Here is a 24,768-nt window from a genome sequence, read left to right on the forward strand (position 1 = left end):
TAGAATAGCAGCCAGTCGAGTGCAGGCCTTCGCGAAGGAGAGAGGGGAAAACATTTTTGGACTAGTGTGGTAAAGAACTGATGTGACATCTTTCCAAAGGACAATAAGACAGAAGTCACATGACGTGGAGATTTTCATTCTTCGGTTTCAAATGATTTCAGGGAACATTACGAGTGTTTATTTCTTTAATGGAAGGGTGTGCAAAATATGAAGAATAGATGGACAGGACTCTACCATTTGGGACAGTGGGGGGGGGGGGTTGTTCCTTTGTGAGTGAACAGCATTTCTCTTTTTGAATTTGCACCATAATCTAATGGCTAGCCCGCTATAAAGTTTCAACAGGTCAATGAAAACGGATGGAATCAAACAATCATGTTAGCTTTTGTGCTTGGCTGAGGTAAAACACGTTCTCGAGAATATGTGCTGATGTGAAATGAAATTACAAAAGTATAAACTGACCCATAAGGATGCACAGAGCTCTCAAAAGGTGGGATGGGGATTGCCCGGTACAGTAGCTCTTGCACCACTAACGTCAGCTGGAAAGCACGGTGTGTAAATGCTGACATGGCCCCTCGGCACACACGCGCACACACACTGAAAATGCCTCCCAAGACAATGCCTTAAAAATGTACACACAGCACATCACGCAAATGTTTGCGCATGTTTCACTTAACAAGAAGCTCAAAGTAACTTTGACCACATTGGATCCAAGTGCGGCGGCCCGGTAGTCCAGTGGTTAGCACGTCGGCTTCACAGTGCAGAGGTACCGGGTTCGATTCCAGCTCCGGCCTCCCTGTGTGGAGTTTGCATGTTCTCCCCGGTCCTGCGTGGGTTTTCTCTGGGTGCTCCGGTTTCCTCCCACATTCCAAAAAAACATGCGTGGCAGGCTGATTGAACACTCTAAATTGTCCCTAGGTGTGAGTGTGAATGCGAACGGTTGTTCGTTTCTGTGTGCCCTGCGATTGGCTGGCAACCGATTCAGGGTGTCCCCTGCCTACTGCCGAAGACAGCTGGGATAGGCTCCTGCACCCCCCGCGACCCTAGTGAGGATCAAGCGGCTCGGAAGATGAATGAATGAAAGGATCCAAGTGCCTGCATTCTAATGATCGTCCCCTAATTTGTTGAGTGCTACCTTATTATTATTTAGGAGTCGGCGATAGTTGCAACTTTATTCTAGTAGCCCGAGGCATTTGTGTCACATTTTCCAACGTGGACAGTGATCCTGGTAGGACTGACAGGCTGCTAAGTATAGTGATACGTTGCCAGTGATGCACAACTTTCTCCACTTCAGAGGCCTTTGTGTTTTGTATTCATTTTTATTTATTTTTGGAAATGGATGCCTGAAAAAAAGCCAGTCTTCTAAAGACAAAGAAAGGCCTTCCATTACAGCCGTGGTAAAATTTGTGTCTTTTGTAAACAAAGCAGAGCACGGTCAAGAGTACTGACTGACAATCACAAAAAAAGCAACATCAATATTTCAAACCTGAAAACTTTGCGAGAAAAGACTGAGCGGGTAAAGGAAAATGTCATGCAAGGGCGAATGGAAAAAAACAAAAATAAAACATGTTTAATATTAAAAGGGAACATGCCCATCCCCTCGTAGGGCACAGGGCAAAGCAACCTGACTCGCGACTCGAAGTAGTGATACTTTGACTGTTACTGCTCTGGCAATTTCTGCAAATAGTTGCCGTATTGAAGTCATCCACTTCAAGAAACAAGTGTCTGTTTATACGCTTTGTCAATTGTCAACTACAGTACGTTAAAATTCAGAGTAAGTACAGTTATCAATGGAACACAAGTTCCCCAAAAACTTTATTCACACTTAAGTCACTCAGCCGCACAAATGACTCATCAAAAATATGACCAAATATGAACTTCCATCATTAAGTGAGAAAAGCAAAAAGTGGAAAAAGCGCTAAGTAGCAAAAATTGCAGCGCTGCCAACTGTGACCAAATGTCCGTGTATTTAGATAAATCATTGACGTCAACTTGTTACGCCCATAATATATATTGTTTATTTTGTTTTATTTTTATGCTTTATAAACAATTTTTATCTGAATTTTGGGGGGCTTGGAACGGATTAGGGCATTTACATGGAAAACGCGTCTCTACTTACAAACATTTCAAGCTAAATAATTTCTTCCAGAACCAATTCATTTTGGAAAATGTAGTATCCACTCAAACGCTTCAAGGTGTGCGGAATTATTGGCCGAACTGGACGGTTTGTGTTGTCTTGCTTGTTAAGTTTGTGGGTGTTTACTGTCAGTGTTAGCGCGTGCTGTACTGAATGCAAGTTTGTAGGCTGTCCTGTACATGAGGTTGATACGCTGCTTGGTATTCAACCTCGGTATGTTGATGACACTGTCATCCTACGTGTGCTTCAGCCAGTTGCAGAGCAACCCGAGACATTGATTATTAAGGGGGCTGACCGCTCTACTCGATGGATGCGGCACAATACATCGTCACGAGGGAGTACCATCCGTTGCCCTGACAACACCGGCGCCTGTCAACACCTCTGTCTTAATAGTTGTGGGAGAGGCAAAGCGCTTTTGAAGTGCACCGAGTATTTGAAATGTTGTGATTTGGTATTTGCGTGAACATGGATCAATCATCATGATGTGATAAGATCAAACTGACATCCATATTACCTTCGAATAGGGATGGGCAACTGGCTGCCTGCGGGCTGCACGTGCCCTCTCACCGCACTCTGAGAGGCCCCTTGATTAATTAAAAAAAATAAAATAATATATACCTGTATATTTATTTTTTCACAAACCCAAACAATAGGTGAAAAAATACTGAAAAACATTCAATACACTTTACACAAAAACATCCCGGGGAAAAAAAAAATAATTGTGAGCCCCTAAGTACAATTTGCTTTTAAGGGATTTGACTGCGTGAAATGTACGCAAAGTTATAATGGCCCCTGTCCCTTTGGCATGTGTTTATCAGTGTGTCAACACATTTTAATTTGAACAGAGCCACCGTTGTCGAGATGTGTTCCAAATTCTCAGGCTGTATTACATACCTGTCAACTCATACGGTTTAGCCATAGTTCATACGGATTTTGTGGTGAATCTTACGTATATGGCCGTATCGCACAAATCATATGGATTCTGAAAATTTCCGGGGTTTTTATTTTTCACCAACTCCAAATGATTTAGAGTTGGTGAAAAAAGTAACGCAGGAATAATTTCGTGGTTTTTTTCTGCCGTTATTTTGACATATAAAATGCTTTGGTATGTTATAAGGATTTTTTTGCTCTTTCTAAGGATTTTTTTGCTCTTTCTAAGGATTTTTTTGGTAGTGTATACAGATTGGCGCTCCGAAAAGTTGACAGGTATGGTATTATCCAGCTACTTTTAAAACAACATCTCCTTTTTTTTCCCATAGTTGTGCTGATGCCCTCCTCATCTCACTCCTCTGGCCTGCATGGCAACATGCTGTTTAATGGCACTGGGCTTGTGCGGGGATTACTGGATTGCTAACCTCATCAAAGACATAAACAAGGACATGACTCTTAAACCTGGGAGACCCAACTTTCCCTTTCAGCAGTTTTTGCGCTAAGAGCACGTGTTTGTGTGTGCTCAGCAAAGTGCAAGACATTAGTGTGAAACTAATCCGTTCTCCAGTTCCTCTGATATTAGGTTATTGCCGCGATGACATAAATCTGCAACTCTCGTATTCCGGGAATGCCGGAAAACACAGTGTACCCGATGACAATGGCAGTAATGTGAACACGACTGCTGCTTAATAATATTTCAAAGTTTATTTGTGGTCATTTTATCAAGACGGCCTCTTTCCAGAAGTGCACAGAGGGTATCTTCAATGAATCTTTAATTGATCATAAAGACAGTTCTGTGTTTTGTTGTTTGGATTTGACTAAAGAATGAAAAAAAGCAGCGCCAAAAAGCATTGAAATGCTCTCATTCAGCAGTCGCGGTAATCCCATTACCGTCGTCAAGCAAATCTCAGTGACCGGTCCCAGTACAAATCTGATGTGGTGGAGGGGTTGGTCTCATGATTTATTTACGACGACATCCCTCACTTACTCGCTTGTTTATTAAATATGAATCGTTCATGGCAGTTGGACATTTTTTGCATGGATTACAACGCAGCAATAATTTATGATAAATGAGAGCCCATTTTCAATATAAAGAAGTGGTTCTATAACACCACTTGTCACAATAGTTTCCACTCTAAAGTACGCCGACATTTTATGTGTTTGTGGGTGTGTGCATTTGTGTGTGTTTGGGATCTGCCGTTTCAACCATATTTTACAGATTGAAGCAACACCGTGTAATACAACTCAAAATTAACATCTTCAAATGTTTCGTAGCAGACAGCAGTGGGCTTCATTGCTCAGGTCCCTTATATTATGATTGTCACTATATTTTAGGGTTCACTTCCTCTTTCAGCATTCATTCGTAGTGCGTGCGTTATTTTTTTGTTTTGATTTCTCAAGAGTCAGGCCCCAATGTCAGGGCATTCGTTTTCAACATTTTTTTTCATATTAACACATACCCAAGGGGATACAAATCATAAGATTGACAAGGAAGATGTTTATGGCAGCAGCTGCGAGATTGCAATGTTCTGAGCGAACTAAACACCGCTTTAGCATTCAGGACACGCACACCGCTGGAGAGAACATGCAGGAGGCAGGAGAGGAAGTAGAATGAGCCAAACAGGAACACAGAGGTTTTTGAAGGGGGAAAAGAAGACACAGAGACTCTCTTCGCATTCTAGCATTAATGCCAAAACCCCTCGCTTCAAACCAAGGACGCCTTCTTCAACACGGTGTCAATGGCGGCTCTTTCATTCTTGTGCATTGCTGAAATCTATTCACACAGCAGGTGCATTCACAGAAAGACACTTTTACAGGTGCTGGGAGGCTTTTTGAATCCAATTTTAATCGTGCTTTCAAAGTGAACTTTAATCTCAAACCTGGATTATGCCTCAAGGCAAATCGTTTCAATACGTTGTAATTCTATCTCGTGCACAAATAATGTCAAGATTTTCCATTATTCAGCTCGAGTACAGTGATGATTTAGGAATTTAGTGATTTATTTGAGCTCCTTTTTATTGATCACCTTTATAATGTGCTGCAGGGTTTTTTTTTCTGTTTTTACCCGAGTGCGAGGAGCCATTAGTGATGCAAGTTGTTGACAGAATCCAATTGATCACAGTCCATCTTATTTTTTTTTGCAGCCCTCTCTCTCTCTCATACTGTCATCACACAATAAACTGAGCTCCAATGTCTTAAAAAGAATACGGTCGCATCCGGGCGCTTGACAAAATTGCGGTGGCTGGCAGCGGCTGCGGTGAAATACAATTTCGTCTCACTCAAGATGGATTCCGCTGTGAGATTTCGGAGGACCCGGTACAGAAACAAAATGGAGGGAGGAGAGAAAAGAATGAGAGGAGCAGAAATGGAGTGTACAGCTTCGCAATAGACACTTGTGTTTTGTTGTGGCCGCTGGATCGTGGTTAACTGCGGGAAAACGTCTTTACTTTTTAGCCCTTTTCATAACCGACTTGTTAAATATCGGGAGGCTTTTGCAGAAATGAAACCGACACGCAGCCGGCAAGTTTGGAAAATTATATTTAGCCGTCTCTTTGCTTTTGTATCCCTTCCTACCCCCCTCCACTCCTCATGCCCTGAGATGATGTCCTCCCACTATTGTCAGGAACGCTCACATGCACACGTGCCGCCGGCACCTAAACACACACACGCTTGCACATGGTTAGACCCTCGCTACTTGCCTCCACCTTCATAAATTTCACTTGCTCCGAGGATATTCCGCTGCATGTAAACCAGTAAAAGCCCTTCAGGACATCAAATCCGAGGGATCCGTTGTCTATTCTATCTAGGTCAATGCTTACAATAGCTTTGCCATTCCTTCGCCTCTGCCACTTTGCTCTTTATCCCCCCCCCCCACCCCTCACCACCCCCACACACACATACCCATACCGCCCATTTGCTGAGCCCCACAAGGTTTCTTTTGTTTTGTAATTTTAATCATCTAAAATGTAAGCATAGTAAACATGCCTTTGCCTTTCTTCCATCCAAATTAGTCTCAAACGGAGTATTAAAGAAAAAACTTTTGCCGTTTGGCATAATTACAGTGGATTTGAATGCTTCTGATTAACATTTCATAGCTAATTGCTTTGGACTTTGTTGTTGCGAACGAACGTGCTGGTGTTGCATATGAAAATCGGAGCGGTAACGCGTCCGTTTAGTGTGCGATTGTTTCATTTGTTATGTATCGGGGTTGACGTTATGCGACCGTAGGGTTAAGCTACAGAGAAAACAGACCTGCTTGCACATGCATTTTTCATGGAAGCTTGAAGCACCTATCTGGGAAGCCATTTTGTCCCAAAATCACAACAGTAAACATTAAAACTGCAGCAGTCTGCAATCCAAATACAATACCGTGTACTGTATTTTGAAGGCATTCTAGCCGCAGTAACTGCAGACCACTTCAGTAAATATTGACAGGTCTACTCTTTTTTTTTTTAATAGACAAAAATAGCGCAAACACCCACTGTTCCCTTTTATCAACTAAAGCGAATCACCCCATTTTGATCTTGTTTTGCCCCCACAAAGCCTCAGTTCGGTAGAAATCACCCTCGCTGCCTTCAATGCCTGAGTGCAATCAAATACAACTCACTCAGTGGAATGTAATCTACAGTTGGAAACCCCTGTGTGCTCACGTGCGTGTGCGTGTGTGTGTGCGCGCTGCAGGACAAAGATATGTCATCACGCCTACAGGAGCCTTGTACATTTTGGACGTCCTGCCTGAGGATGGGCTGAATAACTATCGTTGCACCACACGTCACCGCTACACTGGGGAGACTCGACAGAGCAACAGCGCACGTCTCATTGTGTCAGGTATGAAGTCACGATACACTAGTAGAAAAGAGACATAGTAATAACACTGTTATAGATTATGTGACAATATTAGAAGGTCACTGATACCACTATGTTGGAGGGATTGACCTCTCAACGCATGATGTGCAACAGCCAGGGTTGCCATTTCCAAATTGTACTTCAAGTTTGACTTGAAATTTGACTTCATCATTTGGACAAGAACAATTCACAAATTTAGTCAGACAAACTTGAGTTTGTTGCAGCCGCATGTGAGCTTTCACTATTCTCCCTTCTCCCTTCTCCCTTCTCGCTCCCATGTAATTCCCCCGAGCCCCAACAAGTCTTGAGAAAATTAGCTTTTGTAGTTTTGGTGTAATCCGGCGAACCGATAAGGGGACAAAGCAAGACTTGTAAGACAACAAAGTGTCCTTGGCCTAATTTTCATGAATTTAGCGTTCTACAAGTAAAGCTTAAATGCAATATGACCGTAATGCTGCTCTCTGTATGTTAATTACTCGCTGGCTCAGCAAGGCACCAATCCACAGTGCTTTTTTTTTTTTAACTTTCACGTCATATACTTTCAAGGACAGAATCTTCACCCCCAGAGTCACTATTGGATTCTGCTTCCCAATGCCGAGCGACACTCATAAATAATTAACGCTAACGCAAAGCTCGCCTCTTTCCAGACCCCACCAATGCCGAGCCAGGCATCTTGGATGACTTCGACCACCGCGACGTGATGATTAATCATCAGGTGGAGCTGCCCTGCAAAGCATCCGGCTACCCGTTCCCCAAGTATCGCTGGCTCAAGGACAACAGCCCGCTGGAGCCAGATAGTCGTTTCCGCCAGACCATCACGGGCTTACTGATAGAGAGCACGCAGCCGAGCGACTCCGGGACATACGTTTGTGAAGTTTGGAACAGCTACGGCAACGCCGAGGTCATGGGCCGCCTGCATGTCAGACGTGAGGCTTTTTCATTCTTATTAAGTAGCGTTGAAGAAAAACCTTCTCCAAGTTTGCTTCGAACCTCCTTTGTAAATCCTCAGAACCTTTGAAGGCGATGGTCAGCCCACGGAAGGTGAAAGGCAGCGTGGGCAGCAAGGTGTCTCTTTCATGTAGCGTGAGCGGCTCCGACGAATACGAGTTGTCGTGGTACCGTAACGGAGAGATCATTTACCCCGGCAACAACGTCCGTTTCACCGGTCTCAACCGGGAGAATCTCATCATGGAAGGAATGTCAAAGAGTGATGGTGGGGCCTATCAGTGCTTTGCCAGGAAGGGCAAAATGTCTGCTCAGGACTTTGTGCAAGTCATCCTTGAAGGTAACAATTTGGCAATAAGCATTTGTTATACATGCATAGATGTGCAATATCACACACACACACACACACACACACACAAAAAAATCAATGTAAGGTTCACATCTCATCCATAGGGCACCATTAATGTCATTATCCCTGATGCCACAAACACATGCAAAAGCACAAGCGCATGCATGTAATGCGGTTACCTCGGCAGTGTTGCTCAGGCAACTGTCTCCTGCGGCCATGAAACTGTAAAAAAGATTATCTATAATCACGTGCAGCAGACCCAGATTATCTGATAATAAATGGCAGATATTTCAAAATGCAGCTACACTTCTTTGTTTCACCGAAAACCTCCGGAATGAAAATGTTCTAAGTATGGCTGCCATCATGTCCCAAACCAAATGACAGAAATACAGAGAACATATTCTAGTAATATGATCGTATGATTCTGATAGTTTAAGGCCTCTACAAAGCTTGCTGATAAGCTGATCGTTTGAATCGGGTGTGTTGGAGTAGGGAGGGATCGAAAACTAGCAGGATATGGCTCCGGAGAAAGCGGAGTTCCCGACGACCCCCTGTTTTAAACCTTTGACACCTATCTCGAGGAATAGATGACAAAGTCCTAGACACAAGTCAAGTCAAGTCAAGTCAACAGTATTTATAGAGCACTTTCAAACAGCCATCACTGCATACAAAGTGCTGTACATGGAGCGATTTAACATATACAATAAACAGTAAGACGAATCAGTAATAAGTAATAAGTAATAAGGCGGTAGAAAGCACCAAGCAGTAAAACCAATAGCAATCTAAGTCATGCTGAGTCAAACGCCAAAGAATACAAGTGAGTTTTGAGGAGGGATTTAAAGATGGGCAGCGAGGAGGCTTGCCGAATGTTCAGTGGGAGGTCATTCCAGAGAGATGGACCAGCAACAGAAAAGGCTCGATCCCCTCTGAGCCTCAGTTTAGTTCTTGGCACGTCTAGCAAAGACTGGTCCACAGACCTGAGGCGCCGGGCAGGGGTGTAGGGGCGAATGAGCTCAGAGAGGTAAGGTGGCGCGAGATTATTCAGAGATTTGAAAACAAAGAGGAGGATCTTAAAAATAATTCTAAAATGAATGGGGAGCCAGTGAAGGGATGCCAAAGTAGGAGTTATATGCTCCCTCTTACGAGTACCAGTCAAGAGGCGAGCAGCGGCATTCTGTACCAGCTGAAGGCGCTTGATGGAGGACTGGCTGACTCCAAAGTACAGGGCGTTGCAGTAATCGAGCCGGGATGTGACAAAGGCATGAATTACTGTCTCAAAGTGTTCATGTGAGAGGAAAGGTTTTATTTTGGCCAGCTGTCTAAGGTGAAAAAAGCTTAGACACAGTCCAAAATCTTTTGGGAAGTCTTTCCTGAAGACATTCATTCATTCATCGTCCGAACCGCTTGATCCTCACTAGGGTCGCGGGGGGTGCTGGAGCCTATCCCAATTGTCTTCGGGCAGTAGGCGGGGGACACCCTGAATCGGTTGCCAGCCAATCGCAGGGCACACAGAAACAAACAACCAACCACGCTCACACTTACACCTAGGGACAATATAGAGTGTTCAATCAGCCTGCCACGCATGTTTTTGGAATGTGGGAGGAAACCGGAGCACCCGGAGAAAACCCGAGAAGGCCCGGGAGAACATGCAAACTCCACACAGGGAGGCCGGAGCTGGAATCAAACCCGGTACCTCTGCACTGTGAAGCCGACGTGCTAACCACTGGACTACCAGGCCGCCTTCCTGAAGACAAGGGATCAATATATTATTTTCTTCCTTTAGCTGTACTGACTACGTGTCCCAATAATATTGCGTCCAAAAACGGATTTGGGCTTAATTGATGATTAAAAACAATGGCGGCATGGTTGAATAGTGGTTAGCCCATCAACCTGGTTCTGGTTCTGGTTCAAATTTCAGCTCAGGCGGTCCTGTGTGGACTTTGCCTGTTCTCACTGTGCTTGCGTGGGGTTTTCTCGAAGGACTCCAGTTTTCTCCGGCATCCCAAAACATGCAAGAGCTCTCAAGAGGGAACCAAAGTCACATTTTTTAAGATGACTGTTTAGTAGTTGTAAATCAAAGCAGATTTTAACGACTGTCCAATAATGTATGCCTGAGAAAGCTGGGATCAACGATAATATTTCTCAGCGCTTACCTGTTTCCATCCAATTAGGGACTGCCGTCTCACCATTATGGCACAGTTCGGAAATGGCCTCGTTGTGTCAAATTGTACCCGCAGTGTGATTTTTATACTATATAAAGAAAAGGCAATACTCGCGATGGTAAATATGTCCACGTTACAAATGAATACAATAATGGAAGACTTTCTACCTGCGAGAGAAATAGGCGGCGATTATTTCTATCCACCCAGTGAATATGATTGTACCTTGGTGATTGTGCCCTGAAATTACGTGTTAGGCTGCCACGATGTTTTATTCATCAGCGCATCCCCATCGCGACCTGTCGTCCACCGCAGATGGTACGCCAAAGATCCTGGCCTCCTTCAGCGAAAAGGTGGTGAACCCGAACGAGCCCGTCTTCCTGGTATGCAACGTCAGGGGTACGCCGCCGCCTCGGTGCATGTGGTCTCTGGACGACGACCCGGTCATTAAAGACAGCCACCATCACCTGGGACACTCGGAGACCCACGAGGGCCACGTGGTCAGCCAGCTCAACGTGACGCACACGCAGGTGCAGGACGGCGGCGTGTACCGTTGCACGTGCAGCAACTCGGCCGGCCTCGTGTACCACCAGGCTCGAATAAACGTAAGAGGTGCTTGTCAAATCAGCTCCTCCAAAAACAACAATACACATACCTGTCTGTCTTTCTGTCTGTCTGTCTGTCTGTCTGCCTGAATGCTGCACACATCTGAGCGTTGAGCAAGAGAATTGTCAATTTGCTTTGTTTGAATTAGCTTTCGCTCACTTTATTTATTTTTTTTTGCTCAGTGCATCTTAACAACTTTCATTTATTTCTTTTATTTGTATTTTTTTCTGCCCTCAACGTATTTTTTTTTACGTTATTGTGGTTTTTTATGCATGCATTATTACATGAATTCAAACCTCCCCTCAGATGTTGAACACTTGAATCTGCATGTAATTCTGCCGCCTTCCGCTGAAAGGAAAAATTTGAGGGCTAAGTAAAACAACCGGCAATAATTCCGGACCACATAGGAAGCTGGTATTTGTTTTAGGAGCACTTGACATTGTCTTGTGTGATCTCCTGCAAAGGGACTGTTTTGTGTACACATCACTGCAGCAAGCGTCACAGCTCTTGCAGCCTAACACCACGACCGATAAATGTCCTCATAAGGAGTTCTTTCTGAACCACTCCCATTCTCAGGCCGGGCCAGCATCCGTTCGATGAAAAACGTCACCGCCATCGCTGGACGGGATGCCTTCATTCACTGCCGTGTGATTGGCTATCCTTACTATTCCATCAAGTGGTACAAGAACTCGGCGTTGTTGCCGTTCAACCATCGACAGCGGGCCTTCGAAAACAACGGCACGCTGAGGCTCACCAACGTGCAGCAGGTCGACGCCGGAGAGTATAACTGCAAAGTGATGGTCCAACCCAACAAGATGGACTCCCAAAGCGTTCACCTGCGTGTGAGAGGTAAGTGTATAGTTTACCTTTATGTCCAATGTCGGCGGCACGTTGGTCGACCAATTAACACGTCCGCCTCACAGTTCGGAGGTGCGCCGTTCGATTCCGAATCCAGCCATGCGTGGGTTTTCTCCGGATACTCCAGTTTCCTCCCCGCATTTCAAAAACATGCACAACAGGTTGATAGAATACGATAAATTGTCCTGAGCTGCGAGCGTGAGCACGTAAGGTTGTTCGTCTACGTGTGCCCTGCGAATGGCTGGCAACAGGTGAGAGTGTACCCCACCTACTGCCCGAAGACTCCCGAAGAAACTACCAATTAATACTATACTGCCAAATAGTGGCCTGGCATGCATACTACAATATATCATGTACAGTAGGTCCTCAAGTCTTTGCCCTTTGCAGGTTCCTGTGTCCTAATTTGAAACAACTGCAAAGTAAAAATTGCTCATATCCATTTTTAGCAAGACCGGAGTCGGTTCCAAAGTGCATCGCAGAGCAAGGCTCGAGCCGACGGATAAACAGATCACGCAGGAAGGAAAGCAGCTAACTTTTCAAGATTTCATATTCATCTCAGAGTAAGAAATGTGGCTACCTGCTTCCCCTCAGCTCATCAGGCTAGTTAATGAAGACCGTATCTGTGCTAATGATATCACAGAGCCGATCTCCGCCGAGCTCTTAGAACCTGTAATTGGAAAGACGAAGTAGGGCTTCTCCATAACGCTCCGTTTCCTTGAGTCTGATCGGTACGCGAGGATGCCGCCGCCGCTGCCACGTTAGCACTCGCTCATGAAACGAGGGCAGCAGAGGTGGAGAGAGAAGAGTGAGAACGCAAGAAAGGCCGATGATCCAAAACAACACTTCCCAGCGGTGTCGTGCGGAGAGAATGCGTTTGTTAATTTCAACCCGCTCATGCTGAAAATACACGGCGGTCTTCGGGGAACCCCGGAGTCCATTATCTCCACTTTGTTGGGAATTAAATAAGCGGCTACTGGCTGCTTCTTTTCACAGTTATTTGATTTCACTGGACACTCAAAGATGACTCGTGCAATTCCAAGAGACAAGTTTAACGCAGTTTATTACGTAACTCCGTCTTATGATGTTGGCGCGTTGCCATTCTACCTTGATTTCAAGTGCTATTCTTGTCATTGTTGATCAATGTCCTAACCACCCACATAGGAGTGCGGGATACATTAATTACAGTCCAGATTGTGCCTCCTTAATCACTGTAATTACTTAAATAAGCAGGCCATTTGGCAACATATTTGATGAAGGTGTGATGTACAGGTTTGGAAATATACAGTTTATAGTAGATGAGTGGTAGGAAGCTAATAGAAAATAAAAGAAAATAAGTACAGGTCAACTTCCACCCCACAAGGCTGAAATATTGAACCTCTCCTTGAACAACGCCAACATAATAGTTCGTTCAATTCTATGGGCCGAAATGTACAGGAATGTCCTCGAGCTGTCGAATTTTCATGGCCATACATTTGTGAAATCCTATTCCTAACATGGATGAGCATGTGTTTCTTTTTTTTCTCCGTACATATTGTTTCCCAGCATTCTGATGCACTTGTGCGTCATCTGTTTAGAAACGTATTCCAGACCATTCCCAATTTTAACATTTGGCTTTCCTGTTTTTCGATTTTAGCACCGTTTTTTTTGCACCTTCTCGTAATACGTCTGCATTAACATTCATGAAGGATTTTGACGGTTCTGGATTTATACGTTGACAATTTTAAGCATTCCCCAGGACATTCATCAGGTTATAAAACAAACACTGGGCGACTATGCATAAGATAAATGTCAATGTGAAAGCCGTTGAAGGTGAACGTCAAGAATTTCATGACATATTACAGAATTTTTTGCATTTCAGGTTCTCTATGTTCCTTCAAAGACATTTCCGAAGCGCTGCAGTTAGAAAATTACAGCATGTCAGTTGAATTTAAAGAAATAAATGCGCTCTGGCATCGGAAATTATTTCTAATTACAGACTATCTTCCTTTGTATGTCTCTTCGCCCCCACTCGTCTCCACTGCTCTGTCTTCAGTCCCTCCCTACATTCAGCCCTTTGAGTTTCAGCGATTCACCATCGGTCAGCGTGTCTTCATCCCCTGCGTGGTCATGTCAGGTGACCGGCCTCTGGACATTACCTGGCAAAAAGATGGACGACCGATCCCGACTAGCCTGGGCGTGACTGTGGACAACATTGATTTCACCAGCTCACTGAGAATCTCCAATCTGACGCCTGACCACAACGGCAACTATACGTGCATTGCCCGCAATGAAGCGGCCGCCGTGGAGCATCAGAGTCAACTAATTGTTCGAGGTGAGGCCAGTGGAAACTTGGAGCAGTGCACTACCAAATATTATTATGGTACTCCTAAATGTACTGGCATACATTTACATACAATACAGAGCAGGGATTTGATTCACGTGAATAAATATGACTCACGTGCCCCTTCCATTGCGTTATGCTTACTCGGATTATCATAACTTCCTTAAAAATGCGTAGAAAACAATAAAACCTTACATTTAGATCAACTGTTGTGTGCCTACAGTTCCTCCTCAGTTTGTGGTTCAACCCGAGGACCAAGATGGGATCTATGGGAAGACTGTCACTCTCAACTGCTCTGCTGAAGGATACCCGCCACCCACCATTGTATGGGAGCACTCTAAAGGTACAATACTTACCGTAAAAGGATACTTTCACCTAAGACACCTGTCAGTAAATTTGTATTTGTTTTGTTTTGAGTAGGCCGAGTTGTATTTAGTTAGGTGGTGCACACGGGTGCGTGCATTTATACACATGAAGAGGTTATTGATGCATGCACAGAGCACACATATCCATCTGTTCGGCTAACGCGGTCTTGCAAGTTGTCACCCCAAATCCTCAGAGCATTATCGCCGAGAAAGACCCGATTATAAAAAAAAACAGGCAGCACATCGGGGTATAGAAGAACAATAAGGCAGCCTGGCATACGGACGGGAAGGCAGCAGGTGAGTTCAGCCTCGCAAGCAGAGCACATGAAGCGAGGTCCCAGGTGTTTGCTACCTCATCCATGTAACAAGGGATGAAAGCTTCACCAACAGAAAGACGGCAACCGATGGGGATTTGCGCTAGTGTGTCTATGCACTTGGTTCTATGATCAAAACAATGAAATATCTGTTTTTCAACCTTTGATGGGATTCGCGTGTGCGTGTGTGTGAGTGCGGGGGGGGGGGGGGGGTTTGTTGAGAGAAAGAGAGAGAGACACTCACACACAAAAAGAGAGAAAGATTAACACCATCCGAACATTCCCGATTGCTATATAAGGCCCCGTGTCACAGATTTTCAAAGAACTCTCGGGACATTGCATTAGTCAGAGTAAAAGGAAATTATACGCGCAAGTTTTTAGTCTAATATGTCCGGTATAGTTCCACAGAAATATTCTGTGAAATATTAGAGCTCTTCTCTGTGGAAAGTGAAATGGTTGTTTTATGTTTAAGAGAAATGGATAATCAAAAGTAAATTCTGGAGTGACTCTATTTTTCACACTTTCACAGGTAGTCCTTGTGGGGACTTAACTCTTATTCATGTCCATGTTGGTGACACAACCGAGTTTAAGACTACTTTCTTAAAAAGTAAAAGTAAAGGATATCTTACATGCGGCAGTTTGTGACATTTACGTCAGACTTCAAAACATTGCAGTTCATCAACTCGATTTGTTATCGAGAAAACATCCATGTTGTGATTGTTTCCGTCAAAGGGCCATGACATCATTTTTAAAAGTCATTAACACAAATAATTGTCCTCTTGTTTCATTATCTTTTATACAAACAAAAAAAAAAATCCTGGGAGTTGTGCACTCACACATGCATATTAATCCTTGTCTAAATACAATCCATCCGACTGGCAAAGCCTCACATTGAGACTCTCCCTCTGCCACCAATCTGTCGCCTTGTTCAACATGAGCATTACGTCCGCTCTGATTGCATCACGTCGGTAGCTCAGCTCTCGACACCGCACTCGGCAGCTGTTGGTCGGTTTAAGGATTTAGACCCGGTGTTAAGAAACATGTTTACAATCCTTCCAAAATCTGACAGGCTTTGTCGTCAAATCTGTAAACACATGTGCTCAAATGAAAGCACACAGAGTGGGCATCGTAATCATCTAGGTCTGGGTCATGCCAACATGTGATAATATGTATTCATACACCCACTGGAAACTTAATTAGGTATGCGAATACACAATCTAATAAGACTTTATACAACATCTGTGCAATAAATTCATTTTATTTTGGTTTGAATCAACACTTAATTCATCCCGGTCATTGTAAACCTGCCTCCAATGTCCAAATATGCCAGCTGTTGTAATACTAACTAACAAACTAACTAGCTTACTTTTTTTGCAGTTCAATCAAAAATTTAAATGAAAAATAATCACGGGCAGGCAAAATATAGCCCTTGGACTGCATACGGCAGGCGCCATTCTTTTATCAGGCCCACCATGCCTAGTCGCATTATTTAGCCCTCAAATTAGTGAATTGAAATAGAATTGTGTAAATATTTTTTTTTAAATTCGGAAAGTTAACAATTTCAGTTCTACGCTTAATATTTTCATTCATTCATTCATCTTCCGAACCGCTCAATCCTCACTAGGGTCGCGGGGGGTGCTGGAGCCTATCCCAGCTGTCTCCGGGCAGTAGGCGGGGGACACCCTGAATCGGTTGCCAGCCAATCGCAGGGCACACAGAGACGAACAACCATCCGCGCTCACACTCACTCCTAGGGACAATTTAGAGTGTTCAATTAGCCTGCCACACATGTTTTTGGAATGTGGGAGGAAACCGGAGCACCCGGAGAAAACCCACGCAGGCCCGGGGAGAACATACAAACTCCACACAGGGAGGCCGGAGCTGGAATCGAACCCGGTACCTCTGCACTGTGAAGCCGACGTGCTAACCACTGGACTACCGGGCCGCCCACTTAATATTTTTGTAGAAAAAAATTCTTGATTAATCATAATTGAATTAATCATTGGTTTACTTTTTATACATCCACTCCTGCAAATGACCTTGTCCATCGATCCGTTTTGAAAATCAAATGTGGACCTTGAGCAGAAAAGTTTTCCCACCCCTGATATACTGTAAATCAATCCTTTATGTCGACTGAATAGTGTCCCTTTCGATGCCACAGGTGCAGGCGTCCCCCTGTTTCAGCCCATCCTCCTGAACAGCGGCTCTCGCATCCAGCAGCTGAGTAATGGTTCTTTGCTGATCAAACACGTGCTGGAGGACGACAACGGCTTTTACCTGTGTAAGGTCAGCAACGACGTGGGCGCTGACGTCAGCAAGTCCATGTACCTCACTGTCAAAAGTAAGACTTTTTACCTCATCCGTATCAGATGATGCACTTGCAGCCCCACCTTCAACTCGCCCGTCATATTGTTGTATTTTTATTGTTTAATGAAATTCTTGCTTCATCTCCCTCCATCTTCCCTCCCAAATTTTGAAAATGTCAAGTCAAATGAAGTAATTGATTTGCAAAACTGCTCTTCAAAGAAAAAAAAAACTATTTTATAGCCTTTACGTACATACCTACAATTCTGAATGCAACATTTCCATAAAAGCGTATAGTGTCTTATTTATTTTATTTTTTTCACTGAGCAAACACCGTCCTCATCAGTTTGAACTTGCTTTGCCCCGCGGCTTCAGATTTCGAAGGCAAAAATAGGCCCCGTTAAGAAGCAATACCATTTAGAGCGCGGCCTCTTTTAATAGGACTTACTTAAAATTCATAGTGCCAATGCAAAATAAATCAGCAATTTCCTTCGTAGGGACGTTGGAAGGCAGATGACGGTACGGGGCATCGGGGAGGAAGCAGAAGGGGCCGTCAGTGAATAAGAGATGAGCTTTAAACGTTTCACGCGCACAGCGTCAGTTGCAAAGAAGCATTTGAAATCAAGCCATTTATAAATTGAATAATACATTACAAAAAAATATAAGCACTCATATTTTGATTGTGTATTTTGATTGTGCGTCTGTATTCATGCTTCCATACGCATGCCTATTCTAATGTGTGCGTGAGACACCAGCGTGCCCAGCGGACCTGTCTGCTGAGTATGAATAATCAAAGTGGTCTCTCTCATCATTAAATCATGGCTGTCCTGGTGAGAGCTTGAGGAGGCACATGGAACGAGGGAGCGAAAGGGATCATAGTTAGCGCTGCAGGGGTACATGCTCTCTCGCCATCTTCCATCGTGTAGTGTGGCTGAGATGTGTCAAGAGCACGAGTTGCACGAGCTCCACGCCACTGCTGCTCTCACACACACACACTCATGCTATGTAATAATCAGAAGCATCCATTGAGGGACAATTTAGAGCAGGGGTGTCCAAACTTTTTGCCAAGGGGGCCAGATTTTATGTGGTAAAATGTCGGGGGGGCTGACATTCTTTACATTGAACAACAATATTGTTCAACAAATTTTAGTAAGCCAGTCTGTGTCACATTTCCATTTTTATTTTAATTTCAACAATCTTAAGAATTTCTTTTGGTCCATTTGAAACAGGTATATCACATGCAACTGCTTATTCACTTGACTTTTTCTTAAACAGAAGTCTCCTGAGTGCAAATTGATTGATTTGAAAGATAAAATGTATCACCATGACTTTTCAATAGTCACAAAACCTTTGACTCGAACAACAGGGAAATGAACAAGCAATACACATATCCACAACTGCAAGGAGCATTTGAAATATGACATATCAGTCAATATAAACACGGAGTGATGTCTTGTTAACTCGTGAGTGATGCCCTCTAGTGTCTAAATGCTATTGCTCATTTAGTGAATGCTATTACTCATTTAGCCACAAGAGGGAAGCAGTACTCTATGAAACATCACTCACCAGTCTACGAGACCGCAGTCAATGCAACACGTGTTCCATTGCGCCCAACCTGCGGGCCAGACGGCACTGATTTTATGACAGGGGCCGAGGGCCGGATGAAATTCGACCGCGGGCCGGAATTGGCCCGCGGGCCGGACTTTGGACAGATTTAGAGTGTCAGCCTGCCATGCATGTTTTTGGGTTGAGGGAGGAAACCCGAGTACCCGGAGAAAACCCACGCAGGCATGGGGAGAACATGCAAACTCCACGCCAGGGAGGCCGCGATCGATGATAAGAAGATGGAAAATACCCATAATGTGCTCGGTGATACAGATTAGTACATTCACGCTCTCTGCTCAGAGCTTCCGAACTAATGTGGTGTAATCCAATTCAGCACTTTGACACTTTTGCCTGATCATTGTAGCCCAAAATCTAAGGACTAATCGGCCTTATGTGAGAAGTATGAAAGGAGGTGTGGGAATTAATAAAAATACTCTAAGCAGTCTGAGTGAGAGACATTAACAATTTATAAACATTATGCTCAATCACACACACACACACATGCACACGCACTCCCTGACTAGTTGTGTTGATAATGAGTCCGGTGTGTGGTTACGGCACTCCGCCAGATCGACTCCGCGATCAGACCGATGGGAGTTCAGTCAGGAGTCAGGGCTTTCTTCCCCCCCGTCTCAGCAGCCTCTTCCTCAAAAAACTGCACGTTACCGCTCACTGTCATCATCAAAGCAGGCGTCGAGAATTTTTAGAAAAAGTTACATGTTCGCCGTGTGTTGCTGGAAATACACATTTGTTTCATTGGGGTTTTTTTTCAGTGCATTTACAAATAATGATACCAAACCGGATCCTTCTACAAACTGTGTGCCAAAACACTAACAAATAAATACGTTACAAATGTAAGATCCCATACTGTTGCTTTGCAACAACACGGTATATTTCCAAAGTTGGTATTTTTTTGCCTTTCAGACAACAACACTTTTTTTTTTTTGCACATGAGCATATACATGTCATGGCTCCGGATTCCTCCGCGAGTGAAAAGCTCGATTGTTAAAAACCTACCTTGATAAATGCTGAAATAGCAGAGACATCATGACTTATTTTCATAGTTTTTCTGTGACTTTTTATGATCATGTCTTATCGGCCTCTTCCCTCATTCAAAAAGGATGGTATGACGACTACGACGGTTTCGTGCTTCTTACCAATTCATGTTCCCTCTGTGTCGTCCACTTGTAGTTCCAGCGATGATCACATCCTATCCCAACACCACCTTGGCCACACAGGGGGAGGAAAAGAAGATGAGTTGCATCGCACATGGAGAGAAGCCCATTATGGTGCGCTGGGACAAAGAAGAACGCATCATCAACCCCGAGACCAGCCGATACATCGTCACCGTCAAGGAGGTGGCCGACGAAGTCATCTCAACGCTGGTGGTGAGTGTCAGGCCAAAATACAGCTGCACTTTAAAATCATTTAAATGATTGCGGTATTTAAGATTCTGACGATTCTGAAATATGTTTTTTTTCTTCCACGTGACTTTCCTCTTCCAATTATTTGAAGAATTCATTCAGATTTTACAGTGACAGTGTGACTCTCTTTCTTAGTCAGAGGAATTGTGTGTTTTCTCTCCACAGATTATGCCCACCGTGCGCGAGGACTCTGGTTTCTTCTCCTGCCATGCCATCAACTCCTTTGGAGAAGATCGAGGAATCATACAGCTTACTGTGCAAGGTAAAACACTTCCAAAGGGATGATTAAAAAAAAAAAAAAAGTTCACTTAAATTACACAACTTGCAAATGTTTTATACACATTGACATTTTTTAAAAAGTACATTTCTGGCTCTTGCTTGAAGCCTTTCCAAACCATGTCTCCTTTGTATGATCTAAAATGTGCTCTTTTGGTGTCCTTATATTCGTTGTTTCTTTGACAGAAACAAAGATACAAATGTGATCCAAGCAAATGTTCTGTAATTGTATTTTGTTTTCTTCACGCTTGACCACAGAGCCTCCTGACCCTCCTGAGGTGGAGATCCGGGAAGTCAAAGACAGGACCATCGCTCTTCGCTGGACTATGGGCTTCGATGGAAACAGCCCCATTATAGGATATGACATAGAATGCAAGAACAAATCAGGTATTGATCGTCGATTCTATTTTAAATCAGGCCTGGGGGGGGTGGGGGGCCCAACTTGAATTAAGTTGCTTCCAATTGGAACAGACATGTACTGAAGTAGTATCATGAAAGCGTGATCTGAAGAATCTTGAGGCAAGCTGCGTCACTAACGGCCGAAACTTATATAATGCATCCCATCATAAAAACACAGTGCGTCACTGTTTTTTCTTCATTTGATAAGCATCTTTTCATTTGGCTTGTGTCCCCGCGATGACGCGTTATCATTTCTGATTGCCCGTCTTTCTGTTTTTCCCCTCCAGCTTCATGGCTTTCAGCCCAAGTGACCAAAGATGTGTCACCGCAGCTCAACCAGGCCACCATCATTGACCTCCACCCTTCTTCCACTTACAACATCCGCATGGTTGCCAAGAACGTCATCGGCAACAGCAACCCGAGCAACGAACTCACCATCACCACTGATGAAGCCGGTTCGAAAGCAACTCACTCTTTTTTTTTTGTCATATCATGGCCTATTTTAATATAAGGCATTTTTCACTCATCTTTGGGCATCTATCAGAGCTAAAGTGTTTCCTACCAGGAGGCCTTTCTGCATTGCAATTTTGTAATACGATGCAGTATTTAAAAATATGTCAATATCCATCCATCCATCCATCCATCCATTTTCCAAACCGCTTGATCCTCACTAGGGTCGCGGGGGGTGCTGGAGCCTATCCCAGCCGTCTCCGGGCAGTAGGTGGGGGACACCCTGAATCAGTTGCCAGCCAATCGCAGGGCACACAGAGACGAACAACAATCCACACCCACACTCACACCGAGGGACAATTTAGAGCGCCCAATCAGCCTGCCATGTTTTTTGGAATGTGGGAGGAAACCGGAGCACCCGGAGAAAACCCACGCAGGCCCGGGGAGAACATGCAAACTCCACACAGGGAGGCCGGAGCTGGAATCGAACCCGATACCTCTGCACTGTGAAGCCGACGTGCTAACCACTGGACTACCGGGCCTCCCTTAATATGTCAATATTTTAATCATAAATTCAGTCAAATCCATTTTTGACTCACTCGTGTTTGTCCTTCTGGTTGCTGCATACAGCAACTTGAGCATTACGCATGCCACCTCTGTTCTGCAGTGGTGTGTGGTAATGATGGCATTTACCGGGACACATGGTATTACCAAATGCCATAGGAAAGGTAATTACAGCCAGTGAGTGGAACCCCGTTTTCCTTTTTTGTCCTTGAGAGAGAGAAAATATCCATCCATCCATCCATACATGCATCCATTTTCAACAGCACTTATCCTGAACAGGGAAGTTGCTGGAGGCCTGTCCCAGCTGACTTGAGACACATATTGAGAGCATTCACACTCACATCCACATCGTCACTGAGTGGGAACTGATTCCACACTGCCCGCGCACAAGTCAGGCGAGTGTGCCACGACACCATAAGCGACACAGAGAAAATATGAGGCCTCTATTTCAGTTATGGCAGATTCAGGTTTTCAACAAACTCACAATTTTAGGAAATATGTTCAAGACAATGCCCGATGGAGGCGTCTTTTAGAGGTGTGGCTTTCATTAATTCAAGTGGACAATGTGTCTTGGACTTAATTGATGCGTAAGACCTTGTTCCAGCTGAAGCCACTATCACTAACCAGCAGAGCATGCTTTATCCCATACAAACATGTTCATCCATGAGTACTTGTGAGTGAACATTTTTCATGAGACAACTAGAGCTCACCATAACATGCAGTTATTCGGAGGTTTTTATATTACCCATTATTCCGGCGTGGTAGCCGCTACAATAAATGTTAATTTATTTCGTACTTTCCCTGCGGGCGCATTAAATTAATGAGATAAAGCATGAAATTCAAAGTAAGTAAAGCATTTGTCACATTTAAATGTGAATATTGTTTTTTTTATTATACTATTAAGCTGCAAGGCACATTAAGAATCGTGAGCACTCAAATCCCAAATCCCATATTTTTAACTCGACAGCACCCTCTAGTGAAGTTAAACGCGTCAACTAAATTACTCTTGATGTTTTATCATCCGTCCCATTTAAGACACAAGCGCATGGTAATGTTGACTGATAGATTTCTTTCTGCAGCTCCTGATGGTCCTCCACAAGATGTTATTCTGGAGCCCACCTCCCCACAGAGCATCAAAGTTTCCTGGAAGGTAGAGTGACAGTCGACGGCACATTTAACAGCGGGATCGAAAGTCTGACCCATTTGCAGCATGCTGCATGATTAGTGTTTGTTAGTTTGTTATTGTTGTTGTTGTCTGGTTTTCTTTCCACCTGCGAGAAAGTAATTAACCCTTACTAAAGGAATAAGAAAACCTAAAAAAGAAGAAATCTGCCAAAAGGTTTTGATCATTGAAAAAGAGTCTGTCGAGTTTGCGGTTCAAGTTGTAGAAAGATTATTAGCCTAAGCCAAGTACTGTAAGTAATTGTTATGCTTTAATAGAATCACTGAAGCAGTGAAGGAAACGAGACTGAAACCGAATTTTAAAACTTTGTTGTGATCAGGAAAGCCCACACAGGCCTCACTATGGATAGGCCTGCTCAATGTACTGAGATGCAATTCAAGAATTGTCTCTAAATTCTGTCCATTTATTCGTCTATTGTCTCCTCGTATGGCGATTGATTATTTCTCGTCTACGGCAGCCTCCCCACAAGCACTTGCAGAACGGCGTGATCCGAGGCTACCAGGTGGGCTACAGGGAGTACAGCCCCGGTGGAAGCCACCAGTTCACCATCATCAGCGTGGACACCACAGGAGACACAATGGAGAGCATTGTGCTGGACAACCTGAAGAAGTTCACACAGTACAGCGTAGTTGTCCAAGCGGCTAACCGGGCCGGGACTGGTCCGTCCTCACAGCAGGTGGTCACCAAAACCTTGGAGGATGGTAAGCACGGGAGGACTGTGCAATGTTTCATTTGTCTTTTTTCATACATAAGGAAATAATCTTTCCAGAGAAGTGATTAAGTACAGTTAACCACCTAAACGGAACATTTAAAACTGTCCCTACTGTATTTTCAAAATTTTCCTATTTAAGTTCACATGACTTATATGTGTCCAAGCATACAGCAAGATTTATACCTCTGCTTCTTCTCTCAGTGCCATCTCGGCCTCCTGAAAATGTGCTGGCTGTGGCCAAGTCCCCCGATGTTATCTCCCTCTCCTGGATTCAGCTTCCGAGAGAGGCTCTCAATGGAAACCTGCAGGGCTACAGAGTCATCTACTGGGCAAATCTACCTGATGGAGGTATTAACATACTCTAGATATGCTTACATTATGCAAAGATCAGTGCAAGGTAATGACATTTAAATGTAACTATAGATGCATTATTATTATTGTTATTGTTGTTGTTGCTGCTGCTGTTGTTATTATTCATCCATTCATATTTTTTTTTCAATTCTGGGTTTTCATAAGTATTGCACTAGGGGGCACTGTTGCATCATTATACTGAACCACAACAGCATTTTACTCATGTCATATACCCCATATAGTCCCTGAGTCTATTTTTTTTTATTCCACAATAATTCAAAATTCATTTGATTAAGTAACAATCTATCTGTGATTATTTTGTATTATTATTATTTTTTAAAATATCAGTTAGTTGGTGCTGGTTAGTACATTATTTACGGATACAAACGGCAACACACACACGGGATAAAACTTCAATGACTATTATTCATGTTCGGCTCATGAATTCATCACCCCCCCCCCCCTCCCCCCATGTGTTAGAACTCGGAGAAATCAGGAACATAACCACCAGTCAGCCATCTCTGGAACTGGGTAGTCTGGAGAAGTACACTAACTACAGCATTCAGGTGTTAGCCTTCACTAATGCCGGAGATGGCGTTCGCAGTGAGCAGATCTACGTGCGGACCAAAGAGGACGGTAAGACACCGCAATGGAAAACAAACATGCAGTACAAT

General features: G+C 43.9%; 2 protein-coding genes across 10 annotated transcripts in view; one reads left to right on the forward strand and one right to left on the reverse strand.

Moving 5' to 3' along the window:
- sh3bgr (SH3 domain binding glutamate-rich protein) overlaps positions 1 to 24,768 on the reverse strand; it is a 192,267-nt gene that overhangs the window by 93,270 nt on the left and 74,229 nt on the right. The window lies entirely within an intron of this gene.
- Positions 1 to 24,768, forward strand: part of dscamb (Down syndrome cell adhesion molecule b) — an 82,203-nt gene that overhangs the window by 44,966 nt on the left and 12,469 nt on the right. For 5 of the 6 annotated variants that reach the window (XM_052078341.1, XM_052078339.1, XM_052078340.1 and 2 more), the window contains 16 exons: positions 6,746 to 6,892; positions 7,558 to 7,836; positions 7,920 to 8,195; positions 10,679 to 10,975; positions 11,546 to 11,818; positions 13,860 to 14,138; positions 14,371 to 14,490; positions 16,988 to 17,167; positions 19,927 to 20,123; positions 20,325 to 20,421; positions 20,694 to 20,822; positions 21,122 to 21,289; positions 22,928 to 22,998; positions 23,489 to 23,732; positions 23,945 to 24,091; positions 24,575 to 24,730. In XM_052078341.1, coding sequence (XP_051934301.1) covers positions 6,746 to 6,892; positions 7,558 to 7,836; positions 7,920 to 8,195; positions 10,679 to 10,975; positions 11,546 to 11,818; positions 13,860 to 14,138; positions 14,371 to 14,490; positions 16,988 to 17,167; positions 19,927 to 20,123; positions 20,325 to 20,421; positions 20,694 to 20,822; positions 21,122 to 21,289; positions 22,928 to 22,998; positions 23,489 to 23,732; positions 23,945 to 24,091; positions 24,575 to 24,730 — 3,060 coding nt within the window. Of the gene's footprint in view, positions 1 to 6,745; positions 6,893 to 7,557; positions 7,837 to 7,919; positions 8,196 to 10,678; positions 10,976 to 11,545; positions 11,819 to 13,859; positions 14,139 to 14,370; positions 14,491 to 16,987; positions 17,168 to 19,926; positions 20,124 to 20,324; positions 20,422 to 20,693; positions 20,823 to 21,121; positions 21,290 to 22,927; positions 22,999 to 23,488; positions 23,733 to 23,944; positions 24,092 to 24,574; positions 24,731 to 24,768 lie in introns of those variants that run through there. The other variant, XM_052078344.1, reaches the window with a different exon arrangement.

Source organism: Hippocampus zosterae, chromosome 10 (genome assembly GCF_025434085.1).
Source record: "Hippocampus zosterae strain Florida chromosome 10, ASM2543408v3, whole genome shotgun sequence".
NCBI lineage: Eukaryota > Metazoa > Chordata > Actinopteri > Syngnathiformes > Syngnathidae > Hippocampus > Hippocampus zosterae.